The sequence below is a fragment of the Anguilla anguilla genome, chromosome 1 (assembly GCF_013347855.1).
Source record: "Anguilla anguilla isolate fAngAng1 chromosome 1, fAngAng1.pri, whole genome shotgun sequence".
NCBI classification, from domain to species: Eukaryota; Metazoa; Chordata; class Actinopteri; order Anguilliformes; family Anguillidae; genus Anguilla; species Anguilla anguilla.
Window position 1 is genome coordinate 41,372,717 of NC_049201.1, and position 13,621 is coordinate 41,386,337.

At 43.0% G+C, this 13,621-nt stretch overlaps 1 protein-coding gene across 8 annotated transcripts in view; it reads left to right on the forward strand.

Moving 5' to 3' along the window:
* The window catches only part of lrrfip2 (leucine rich repeat (in FLII) interacting protein 2), a 52,976-nt gene that overhangs the window by 15,106 nt on the left and 24,249 nt on the right, over window positions 1-13,621 (forward strand). For 4 of the 8 annotated variants that reach the window (XM_035412033.1, XM_035412040.1, XM_035412049.1 and 1 more), the window contains exon 3: window positions 3,626-3,712. In XM_035412033.1, coding sequence (XP_035267924.1) covers window positions 3,626-3,712 — 87 coding nt within the window. Of the gene's footprint in view, window positions 1-3,625; window positions 3,713-5,282; window positions 5,349-6,430; window positions 6,485-6,576; window positions 6,625-7,100; window positions 7,182-9,467; window positions 9,516-10,224; window positions 10,297-12,138; window positions 12,256-12,913; window positions 12,962-13,084; window positions 13,130-13,621 lie in introns of all 8 variants that reach the window. The other 4 variants (XM_035412024.1, XM_035412064.1, XM_035412072.1 and 1 more) reach the window with 2 other exon arrangements.

A 13,621-nucleotide genomic window follows, 5' to 3' on the forward strand; every position in this document is an offset into this window, starting at 1 on the left:
TCATAAAGATAGGACAGCACAGTGAGGCTGAGCTCTGTTAGTGTACTGGGTGGGTCATATAGATAGGACAGCACAGTGAGGCTTAGCTGTGTTGGTGTACTGGGCAGGTCATAAAGATAGGACAGCACAGTGAGGCTGAGCTCTGTTAGTGTACTGGGCAGGTCATATAGATAGGACAGCACAGTGAGGGTTAGCTGTGTTGGTGCAGTGGGCAGGTCATAGATTGGACAGCACAGTGAGGCTTAGCTGTGTTGGTGCAGTGGGCAGGTCATAGATTGGACAGCATAGTGAGACTGTACTGTGTTGGTGCACTGGGCAGGTAATAGATAGGACATCAAAGTCTATTATCAAGCAAGCTATTGAGGTTACTGGTTAGAAAGTCAGTGATGTCAGGGTGTAGAATCTGTTGTCATTGGAAATGTCACTATTGTGGGTGTTAGATCAGAGAGAAATATAGCCTGAGATCCAAAAATGTAGCTATTTAAAGTACCTGGTAAAGACTGCCTCCTGAGCCAGTACTGCCACAGCAGCATGCTTTCCCTTGTGCTTTTTTTATTACTATCCTGAGCTGCCCCTGCATATCTTCTTCACTTGATTGTTACAAACATTTGTCAGCTCTTCTCTCTCTCTCTCTCTCTCTCTCTCTCTCTCTCTGTCTCTCTCTCTCTCTTTCCCTCTCTCCCTCCCTCCCCTTCTCCTCCGTTTACTCTGTTTTTCTTCATTTTTCTTTTGCAGCACGCTATCTTTTCTGAGATTATGGCTAAGACAAGCTGTGCAGTTGTATCTTTATGTTCTGTGTTGTTTGTAAAAGTTTAAATCATGGAAAGAACATTTTGTTCTTTGCATAGTTGCCTTTGCTTTGCATCAAAATAAAACCAATGATTATTTTTAAAACATATTTTTGGATCTGTGTAAATTATGCTTTTAAGCTTGAATCCAAAACCGAATGCTCTGGTACAATTTTTCAGAAGTGTGTGCAGCAAAGGGTACAGTGTGTGAAGTGAAGAGTACCGTGTGTAGTGAATGTAAGGGTAAAGTGCATGGAGTGTTGGGTAAAGTGTGTTAGTGTAAAGTGTGTGGAGAGTGAAGGGTAAAGTGTGTTAGTGTAAAGTGTGTGGAGAGTGTTGGGTAAAGTGTGTTACTGTAAAGCGTGTGGAGAGTGTTGGGTAAAGTGTGTTACTGTAAAGTGTGTGGAGAGTGAAGGGTAAAGCGTGTGGAGAGTGAAGGGTAAAGTGTGTTAGTGTAAAGTGTGTGGAGAGTGAAGGGTAAAGTGTGTTAGTGTAAAGTGTGTGGAGAGTGAAGGGTAAAGTGTGTTAGTGTAAAGTGTTGAAGGGTAAAGTGTTAAGAGTACAGTGTGGAGTGAAGGGTAAAGTGTAATTAGAGCTGGGGCTTCCCTGAGCAGGAGAGGCTTTAATTAGCCATTGCTGCTGAGGTGCTTGTAAAATTAGCTTCCCTCTCAGCTGCAGTTATAAGAGGACAGTATGGAGAGCGCACAGACCTGAAGGCCCATTTGCTGTCTGTGAGCAGGGGCTTGCATGCATGTGCGCCATACTCTGGAGCATGCCGTATGTCACTTAAAGGCCTACTTTATAATTAAGTGTATTAATCAATGCTGTTATTTAAACATTTCTGAAATATCATTTTGCAGAAAAAACTGATATGAAACATCTTGGTGCTGCCCTCTAACATTTGAAAAATGCTTTCTGCATTCCACTCTGGCCCCGTGATATGAGAATACCTCTTTGGAGATACTACTACGTCATGTAAATGTCAATCTAGATATCCAGTCAGAAAATGACGACCACTAATTTGTCAGTTAACTTTTTAATATGACAGAACTGTGACAGCTCCTATTTGACTAGATTAGGTTCAGGCCTAATTTTTCAAACCTGAGAAACATGGCGTCCTGTTCATGAAATGTCTTTTATTCCACCTAAGCAGTCCACTAAAGTATGTTTCTGGAAATATTTGAGGTGAGAAATGGGCCATGTAATTGCTGAATCTTTATTCACGTTTGATCTGCAGCGTCTAGTTTGACAGTTTGATCCGAGTTTTATGAGCGAGGCGCAGCAAAGCTATACAAATTTCTTTGTATATAGAATACTTTATGCAAATGAGATGGACTCACCTACTCCGCCCGTCTCAGGACGCATTTTTCTAAATTGTGTAGTGGTGTGGAGCCCGGCTGAAACAGTGAGTGCTAAATTGTTAAAGCTGATTTTCATCTCTACTGAGGAACATGTTGAAGAAATCTCAAAACTCCAGTCTGGTTCAACATATGGAAGTGTGGAGTGTGAAGTACAGGCAGGCGTATGCTGGTTGTACATGATATGCACGCGCACACACCGTGATTCCTACCGTGTTAGTTAACTGGCACGGATGATTGGAAAATACGTTTGCTTTTATGAGATGTAAGCCCCTCTGGTACCAATGTTCCCTATTGAAAAATCACATGCTGTTAAGCCGGGTATGAAGGAGCAGGCCTTGTCTGCTGTATAAACCAGGTGAGGTGAGTTAACTGTGTTAGCAACTGCTGTAATCAGTCAAGTGCTGAATAACAACAGCACCAGCACACCCTGTGACTTTCCAAGGATACTGATGTCGGCAGTCACATCACTGCTGGAAACTTTAGTAAAGGTATTTAATCTGACTTGATAGGCTAGTAGCTTGCTTCCTTACATCCTATCAGATGGGTCATTTGGGTAATGTTTAAACAGGAATTTGTGGGACTTACCCAGGATACGGGTGCACTTATTGTTCAAGAAATGAAAGGACAGGTCCAGTGGTGCAAAGTGCATGCTGGAATATTTGTCACAGGGATGATCAAGGCGCTCGGTTCAAACAAGGCTCTGGAGCAGCCTGGAGCAGCCTGGAGCGACCTGCTGTTTATCAGAAACAAAAGCCATGGCAACGGCGCGGTGCCGCGTGACTCATCTATTCAAACTGCACCTGGCTACCTTCAGCTGGTAACCTTCCGATGCTATCGCTTACCGACCCAGATACCGTGGAGCGGCTCCGTCCCGCGCGCTCTCCTCGCAGCTTGGCCGGCTTCCAGCCCGAGTGCAATTTTCACTCTTTTGCGTCATCCGTGACGCTGAAGAAAATGCTAATTGGAAAAAGAGAATGCAGGTTTAATTTCTGGTATTTCTGTGCAGTTTATGCCAAATAGGCCTACTTTATGTAAATTATGTTAATAACCCAGTTTGAATTTTGGCTAAGGATAATATGCATCATTTCTCTTTCTTTCTTATGCCAGTAGAGCATGGGAGTTATTGAGAGAGAAATGTTTTGTGGAGAAAAATTTAGTCAATTTCCTCTTTGACGGGCAGGTTTGGCACAGGCCCTTCCCACCACATGCACTGTAATGATAAATGGAGCAAGCCTGCACTCTACATGGAGAAACACTCGTTCCTCTCCTAAGGTCCTGCACATTTGACTTTGATTTTGGTTCGCTTATTTTGTATGTAGGCTATGTCTGTATAAACATAGTGATTTGCTCAGTCTTGATGCTTTTGCACACTGCTATGGATTGGTGTTGGGGAAAGAACGGAAATTGGTGCTGAAAGTTTGTATTGACAGAGATAGTAGTAACCATGGCGATGTACTTTTCACCTTTATCTCGCAGGCTGAGGCAAGACTTGCTGCGAAGCGGGCGGCCCGGGCAGAAGCGAGGGATATCCGGATGAGAGAACTGGAGCGACAGCAGAAAGAGGTACGGCAGTTGAAGCGTCCGTGCCCGTCCTTGCAGGTTCCCCTCTGCTGAGAGTCAGCGTTCTCCTTTTGAGGGGAAATCACACATGGCGCTCAATGACATCATCATGTTCACCTGGGAAAGGCTGTTTGCTGGCTCAGTTCGGTCCTGACTGTTCCATATTGCCGTTTTCCATATTGTCTGATTGCTGTGCTTGTGGGGATTGTGTTGGGATGGGAGTGGACGGCCTCTGGAGAAGCGGTGTCATCCACACTGGTGTGTCTTCAGCTCGCAAAGCATTGCGCCCATCTGTACAGTGAGAACTAGGCATGGGTTGTATGAAACAGAGATTCAGGTTTTTAACACAAACTTGTGTTTTGCTAACTCTGAGCACCAGCTAAAGGAGTTTTGAACTGAACGTGACTCCCAGAATATCTGTTTTTCTCCATGTGCTGTTTCCTTCTGTAGGTTTATCTTTGTTTTGCAAAAGGTACTTTCTGCTGTGTACAGCCTACAAACCAACGTATCATTCTGAAATAAATAATCAAGACTGCAAAGTACACTCCTTTTTATATTGCTGGCCTTTGCTCTTTGTCACTAAGAAGGTGTGGATAACTGAACCAATATTGTGCAGTTTAGCTATGACTAAAAGGCGTAGATTATGTTATCTGAAAGATGACGCAAAGGCATTGCTTGGACTTGTGCACATTGTTTTCTGAACGATAACTGGAAGGCTCTGCTTATGTTATTTGTATGATAACTGAAAACATTGGTGACGTTAGGAGAAACATACAGAGGCATGTGGCTATTTTCAGCTGCACTTGCTTGATTTGTCCAAGTGTAACATCGGATACTTGGACCAATCAGTGCTGTGCATGCTTGGTGCACATAAGAAAAAATGAACGCTGGAAGTCACGTGACATGTTGGCCTTGCAGCTTAGCTCTATTGATGCACAGCCTGATAGCCAACAGATTCAAACCCATGTCTTATTCCAGTTAACATTCATCCTGCAGCATTGTGCCAATCTGAACCCTGCTTTCCTTTGTGCTGTAAGATTATTGTGAAAAAATGGCTCTGTGTCAGTAATACAACTATGATCTGTATATTCACTTGAACACACATTTCAGTTTTGTGCGATATTGCAGTCCTTCATTTGTATGTGTAGACCTCACATTAGCCTGAGGAATGTGCATGTGTGATAATGGCCTTGGAAATGGCTCCATATTTATGGACTTAGGTCTTACCTGCCTGTCATACATGGTCTTCTGATAAAGCTTGTGAGATGGTGACAGAAGTGGGAAACAAAAAGAAGCCTGCAGTATGGGTCCTGTATCACTGGGGCTTGGTTCCTTAATCTGAGCTTGCATCACTGGTGAACAGCGCAGGGTTAGTCGAATAACGCGGAAGTATTTTTATGCATTTTTTAAACGCGCAGGGTCTGCCCTAGGTAGGCCAGGATTCAGGCTGTGACACGTTCTGTTCAAAGATGTGCGGAAAGGTGAAGTGTGTGTTCTGAGGAGGCGCTGACGGTATGCGTGAAGCATTCGCAGTCAGGGAATAACTGTTTGGACGTGTTTTTCCCCCCTATAGCACTCCCACCACCACTCCTCCTCCTCCTCCTCTGGGAGGAAATGGGGGCAGATCCACCAGTGGATGGTATGAGAGACCGCATGCCCAGCCCTCTGTGTTCCCGCCCTACTAATGCTCTTCAGGGCTCCGCAGTCATTTTAGGAGCATTTGCCGTGTGCTAACTGAAGATATCATTTAGGAGCTCGTCCACTAATTGGCATGCATCAGCGTGCTCCTAAAAATTTCAACTGAGGAGCGCATGTGCTCCTTGATAAAAATGTTAGCATAGAGCCCTGCACTTTCTTTATTCTCTGCACAATAACAGCGTGTTTTTACTGTCGTGTGTTTAATCGAGAAGCTTCTGCCCACAGCCACTTGTAGAGTGATTTATAGAGAGATTTGCAGAAGCTAGCGGTTTGGCGCTGTGTGGAAACTGTAAACCTGTAACCTTCCACCGCGGGCCAGCTGCTCTGTAGCACACCGCGGTTTAACCTAAATGCCTGTTTTACACTGAACGCACCTGTGTCGTGTTAAAGGCGTTGTGTTAATCTGTAGGTGGGTGGACAGGCTTGCCCCGTGTTAAGAGTGTTAGGCCCTGAGTTTGACTCTGGACTTTGGAGTGCTTCCCTCTCCTTATCACACAGATCTCTGGAATGAGAATGAGCATGTTGCGCAGCGGAAAAATCATCTTCTTTAGCATAGCGCTCATAGCAAGGGCTTTTCATTTGGAAACGACAAAGGAATCTGACCTTCACTTTTAAGCGAGTTATAAATTGTGGCTGTAGGTCATGCATTTGCGGCATGCTGTTCAAAAGTACGTCCATCATAAAAATTAAGACCTTCTCGAAGGGCAGTCTTAAAGGGTTTGCTGGGTGAGTTGAGAGAAAGATACATGGATAGAATTCCCTCGTTTTTGTAAATCCGGGACACGGTGCTGTCGCTCACATGTGCATGCGTTTGTGTGGGCAGATGTTGAGCGGTTGGAATGGAGTTGGAGCATGCGGTCTGCTGTTTTCCACGTCTTTGATCATTGGCAATGGCCGCTCCGAGTTTGGTCACCCTTCCGGTTGTTGACGGTCCATTCGCCATTCCCATGCCAGCTGCCTCCTCTCCTCTCATTTCCTGTCTTTTTCCCATGCTGCCCCTCTCCCCGCTGCCCCGCCCTCCAGGCCGACACGGAGAAGGCCCGACACTCCCACAAGTCCAGCAACCACCATCATCGGGTTTGTGCGCCTCATCTCCTGCTTTCCCTGTCCTCCTCATTTCCCCATCGCTCTTCTCATCTCTCTCTTTGTGTCTTCTCTTGTTCATTCAGGCGCTGGATGATGATGTGAAATCAGTTCGTAGCGTTGGGAATTATAGGGTGTGTACCTTTCAAACAATCACTGCCTGTTCATATTGTGTTTTCCTGTAACAGTCCATTTATAATAGTCTTGGCTTGTTCTAGCATATCTGTGGACTTTGTTTGGACTCTAGCAGTTTTTTTTTCCTCTGGGAAATTATTGATGTGGCAGGTCAGCGTGACTGCATTACATTTCCTGGATCCAGGAGCATCCTACATGTGCTTTACTGGGCAATGCAGGGCCCCACAAGCATTCTACTGGGGCATTGCAGGGTCCCACAAGCATTCTACTGGGGCATTGCAGGGCCCCACAAGCATTCTACTGGGGCATTGCATGGCCCCGCAAGCATTCTACTGTGACACTAGTATTGTTTCTGCAGCAACGGCGTGTGTGTGTAGAACATAATGTATAAAAAAAATGAGGAAAAATATAGGTGCTTTAAGCGGTGGGTTGTTTGTTTTGCACTTCTGATGCATCCCGTGTTCTGTTCTGGTAGTCGTCCTCCTCTTCCTCACTGCGGGACACGAGCAGCTCTCACCGGAGTCGTGCCAGCACCTCTCGCAGAAGAGACCTGCTGGTGCGTGGGGCTGTCCCCATACCTGTGTGTCTGTGTGTCTGTGTGTCTGTGTGTGCGTGTGCGTGTGTGTGTGTGTGTGTGGAGTGCTTATTTGCATGCTTGTACGCTAACGTGTGCCAACAAGCATCATTGATTAATTCTGCTGACTGACAACACATGACTCACTTTTCACTAATAGCTTTAAAGGGTAAAAATGAAAGTCTTGTGCTTGTTTCTTTTTTTGTGTTGCTTCATAAAGTGGATGGTCTGTGGCCCCTAAATTTCCTAAATTAAGTAGAGGGAAATACTTTTAGAATGCTTGTCTGACAATTGGAAGTTAATGACATCAGTGTCAAGAAGGTTTTGCCTTAAATTATATTGATTGTACAATAATGCTAGCTATAAATTTGATGATGGACAATAACTGCTATTCGGTGCTTACTAATTATAGCCGTGTTAATGTGTGCAGTTAGTTAATGTTACTTTTCTTAAGTTAGCTGGCTGACATTGTTTTGTTAGCTAGCAATTACGTCTCGGTTGCCACTTGATAGTGGCAAGTCTTGACAAGCTAACTTAATATTGCTAACATTCACGGATGGAAACAATGAAGTAAAGGTTATTCCATGAATTTTAATAAGTCTTGAACTAAAACAAGATAACTCTCTGAACACGTGCTGCACTAGCTTACTTAAGAATATTTCTCCAGAATCCTTCAGTGAGTCATCGGTAATGTGCCATCTGTCACTGAAAGTTGGCTTGCATCAACGTAGCATAACAAACTATTTACTGTATGTGTATATATATATTTATATTTATACATACTGTTTATCAATTTGTGTATGAATGCCACGAGGCATGATCTTTAACCTTATTTTTTGTAATAATATGGGGCTTCTATTATATATATGTGAATATTTCTGTGTGGTAGTGCATGGTAATTTTTGATTACAGCTGCTTGTTGGAAGTGTGATCTAACATAACAGTGGTTGGTGTTGTTGTTTCGCCACATAGATTTTTTTTGTTTTTGCCACAAATCCATATTTGCAGTATGCAGCGGTCATAAAAGCGCAGTTTTTAGACAGTTTTTTTTTTATGTACCGAGGGACCAGGAAAGAAAACCTACCATTATTTTCTCTCAAGGCTCAAGCTGTATATCCTAGGTCCTAAAAGATTCAATATTTGGGGTGCCATCCCTGCAGGTGCATAGGTCCATGGTTCATTGTCTAGTCTGTGTTTAAGATTTTAACATTTAGGGAAACATTTTTTTTTTCAACCAGCAAAACAATGAAACATTCAGTTTAACTACCCTGTGTAGTCACTTTTATTTTTACTTTTAGAGTATTCATTAAGCCATAAAAAATAATTTGCACTTACATTTTCCGAAGGTATGAATGGGAAAATATGTAATTCTGATGTAAAGAGCTGGAGGACTTAGTGGCTCCTTCTGCAGTATTCATTTTTCAAAAGTTCACTTTTGATAAACGGCACTAAATGGACTCACACGAGCATTTATTCGGCTAACTTGGAGAAAAATATGGAAAAAACACTTAACTCTGACAGCAGTCAGTGATTGACATATTTCCTCGATTGATTGCATCTGTCTTGAATTAGCCACCATTCCAGATGTTACTCCACCGTCTCCAAAACCAGTTGACATATTGAAGGAAAATTTGTTACACATAATGTTTCTATGAATATCTATACAACATTTTTTTTTTAAAACGTTGTAGAAATCGTATAGCTGCGACAAGAAAGTCAAAATGTAGTGTTCTAGACTTTAACCTGTAGTCAGGAAATTTAATATAGCCTACATGTACATCTGTGCTCATAGAAACTACCTGCAAAAGGTCACATTAGTTGGTGTCATAGGAGTGTATGACAGGAGAATTCTCACCACTTTGCAGCCAATTTTCTCCAATCTTTATAGGCTACAAAAGGTTGACATGGAACATAAAACAATGCATTAGGCACCGTATTGCCACATCGAGGCACAAAAACTAGATGTATAGTATATTTTTTCAGTGCTATTGGTACTTAGCCCCACTGCTTGTAGTTATATTTATTTAGTCAATTTCCGGAGGTCACTGACCAATAACTCAAAATGGCTTCCATTTTCAGGTCTATTTTTATCCACTTTTCTTGGTTGGAAACTTGAGGTGTAGGGAGCTTCACTGGTTTTATTTGTGTTTTGGCTTGGTTTTGTTTGTGCTCAGCATGTCTTATATTAATATAGAAGTTTTTATGTTTCTAGGTTATTTTGTCTCTCTTTATTTTCTGACTCTAATTTTCTGTTTTCCTTCCTCTCAGTCTGACAGCCTCCCCAGCACATCTTCACTCAGACCCTCCCGTTCTTCTGTATGTAATCAACAGTATAGCACTGCTTTATCTGTTGTCCTCCGATTATTGCTGAATGGTGTTTAGGGGTGTTCTGTTGTAAAATAAAACGCACAAATAACATCTATTCCTCATAAAAAATATATTCACCTCATTTTACGAAGTCAGTACTTTTTGGAGCAGGGAAAAAAAATGTTACCGTTGAAATTATTTTTGTATCACCCCGATTCTTTGGCTGTATGTGTGACACTATTTCCAAGTAGACATTTTGACTTTGCTTCTTTTTTTAATACGTCATACTTGCCACTGAAGTTCAAATGAAATTCAGATGCAGCCTATTATTATGATTCATATAAATGGAAAAGTCATCCCACCAATTTTTAAACTTCCTATAATAGTGTAAGCAATACTTCTCAGTGATACTCATAATTTAATCTGTCCTCATCTGGACACCGAACTCAAGAACACAGTTTGGTGTCCAGATGAGGGCTCATTCGTTACTGATGAATCAGGCCTTAGGCTGCAGCATGAGATGTGCGTCTGATATAGCAGATTTAACAGCAGTCACGGAATGCTGTGGACTGTTCTTTTCAGAGGTCTGTGCTAAATCAGGGGTACAGTGTGTCAGTGGCCTATTCGTAATGGTTTCTGGATTTTGATTGCCTTCGTCCCTTTGGAGGCGACGGGACAGGTGCAGTGACTCAGCTTTTCCCTCCCTGTGTCTCGGCAGAGTTCTGTGTACAGCGACCTCTACGGCCTAAAGAAGACTCCTGTCTCTAGCACCTCCAGGAAGGACCTGCTGGTCAGTTTAGCGCTGCCGGGAAGCGTGCGCTGTTGTGGAGACTCCACACGCAGTCAAATGCTAATGCACTCCCGCTAGACAATGCAACCAGATGGACAGTCACAATGCTGAGACATTAAAACATTCCCATTAAACAGTGTAACAGATGCACATAGACAGCGTCACAGTCTGGCTTATTGCAAGCAGTTATTTAGGTAATGACTGGACAGCAGATGCTATGAGTGTTCGTTTTGACAAATACTTAGAAATGGCTGAGATTTCCTCAGAAGCTGTAAAACTGCCAAATCGGTTGTGTTGTTTTTTGTTTCTGTTGCTGTTCTGTTGCTATTGCTCAGACAGCAGACTATACAGTATATGAACCTTGTTGCAACAAGTGCTGTTTATTAATTGTGTGGATATTTTGACTTGACATTGATGCAGTATATTTAGTTTGGGTACATGGGTTGTGATGTAAGGATGATGCTAGTCCATAAAGAATGGTCCTTGGTGTAATGGGATGCAGTAACTTCAACCAAAAATTAAGTTTTTGTGACTTGAATACCAGGATTTATGCACATTTTATTTGTGCTAAAGTGCTTCTAAACCGCATTGTCATAATTCAACTATTTAAATGAAATTCTTTCTGACATCACACGAATGGTCAAATACATCTTGACTGGTAAAAGAAATAGAAAATCAAAAATGAAGACAAAATGCTGTGACAATTTCGGACGGCATGAGCCAAATTTCAGTCAACAAAAGTTCAGGCCCTTATCACTAACAACAAGAAACACTGATCAAATGAAAAAATGAACTTTGGTTCTTCAGTAATAAAGCCAGTGAGGAGGTGCAATCATGTAACCAGTCATGTAAGAATTACTCGAGAGCAAACCAAAACGTGCCCGTTATGCTGCATTATGTTCAAAGAAAAGTCATTTTATTTATAATTAATTAATTAAATGATGAAATCAAGTTTATAGGCCTATCTGTCACCTTAAAATGGCCAAGGAAGCCAGCTTTGTTTAGGTGTCAGAGCCAGCTGGCAAGCGAGAGAGCAGCTGACGTTTGCCAGCCGATTACAACTGAAAGTGAAAGATTAAAACTTTATTACTGTTTATCCACAATCTGGATTCAGTATTGGACCTTTGGGCCTATATTCACATGCAGGAAGGCGTGGGCATTTATATGAGCCACCCGACAAACCCCCTTTCTTGATTGCTTACCTTACTTGGTTTGGCTAACTGAAAACATATTCAAAGTGCCTTGCTGAAGGTAATTCACAAAACTCATAAGCAATAGTTTGCTCTCTATACAGTTCTGAACTCAATGTTGAATTCAAGGGAGCTACAGTCCTAAACCATATATTCGTCATTAAAAGATATGTTATGAAAAACAAATTGGATAAAAACGCAAGCAATGCAGATCATACTCTACCACTGTTAGTCTTTGGCTAATTATATTGTATGACCTCATAGCTAAAGTAAGTAGTGCTGGTGTATATGCTGTATGATCTCATGGATAAAGTAATACTGGAATATATACTGTATGATCTCATGGATAAAGTAATACTGGAATATATACTGTATGATCTCATAGTTGAATATTGTATTGCTAATTAGAGTTGGGACTTTTTACAGTTTTTTTAAATTATGACAGGCTGATTTGTCATTGCGTTTCCTCAAGTATTTCAGATTTTCACATTGCATTTTTTCAGAGCGTTTAGGAATCTGTGGAGGGGTACTTGTTTTCCCGAGTAAACAGTCCCGCTCCTAATGTTACTGTATGTACTGTATGACCTTGAAGTGCTCATTACTCATGACTCTGCTTTCTGTTAATGTTCAGAATGACTTCTTTTTTCTTCAGACCGGACTGTTCCATGACCAAAGGAAATACAGCAGCCTACAGAACAGCAAACCTGTTTCTGCCTATCAGCCTAGAGCCTGTCCTCCTCTCCCTTCTCTCCCTTCATATCAGCCTAGGGTGTGTTTTTTCCCTCTCACTCCTGCCTGTTAGCTTAGGGTGTTTCCTCTTTTCTCTTTAATTCCCACCTCACTGCTAAGGGGGTGTCCTCCTCTCCTTCCTTTTCCTGCTTGCCAGCCTAGGGTGTGTCCTCTCTCTCCCTTCTCTTTCTGTCTGTCAACATTGGGCGTGTCCTCTCTCCTGCCTCCCTCTGTCTGTCAGTCTAGGATGTGTCCTCTCTTTGTCCTCCTTCAGTCTGTCTGCCTAGGATGTCAATTCTGTCCCTCTCCTTTTCCTGTGGGTGTCGGTAGTGTGTGTCCTGTCTCCCTCTTCCCTTTGTCAGCCTAGGGTGTGTCCTGTCTCAGTCCTCTTACTTCCTGTCCGCCAAGGGTGTGAAATACTTAGTATTCAAGTACAGGATACCACTCGTAATACCAGGCCAGGTTTGTTCATTTATTTTCCAAGATGTAAACAAGATCTGTAATCTTGGGAAAACATGGCTGCGTGAAATATTTATGTAAGGGGCAGTATGACATAGGACCCTGGCACCCAGTCCTAGGCACAGTACTCTCATTGCCTGACACAATGACTCCTCTTTCTCTCCCTCTCTCAATGCACTGTTCTAACACTGCCTGGCACTGTGACTCCACTCTCCCTCTCTTTCTCTCTCTCAATGCAGTCTTCTTCTGTGTACAACGAACCCCTGGGGACGTCCCGGAGCCACAGGGTTAGTGTGACAGTGCTGGCGCCCCCTAAGGGTGCAGCTCAGTCCGAATACCAGAGCTCTGTGCGTTGCCATGCGTTACCGTCTCTCTCTGAGTGACACACTCCCATTCCTCCCGTCTCACAGGCCACACCCCCCTCCGGCACCGGGCTAACCCGCAGCCAGAGCCTGGTGCGTGACACACCCGCGCATGCCTCATTCTGCCTGCAGTTGTGGTCTCGCCGTGCAGCTTAAACGCAGCGTGCCAAAAATCAGCTGCGCGCAGTGCATGTCAGTTTCACCATTCCCAGAGTCCTCCTGTCCCTGACGCAAGCTGGCCTTATTACCAGCAGAGCTCTTCATTACAGTAAACGGTGAAATGCTAAACCTTCCTAATAGTGGAGCTTTTCATTGGAGCCAACAGGGAACTGCTAAACCCTACTACCAGTACAGACCGCTAAGATGCTAAACCTTGCTGAAAAGCCAAGCTTTCTCTCTACTCTGTGCTCTCTGAACACTTGAATACCAAGCCAATGTTAGTCTTATGTCACCCTTGCAAGTGCTTAATACATACTGTACCATAGTGTGAAAGGGAATGTCTGTATTTAGGGTTACCTACGTAATTCAAGGGAATATATATTGATATTGAGTTGCGTTCATGTGAGCCGCATGATCTTTCCCAAA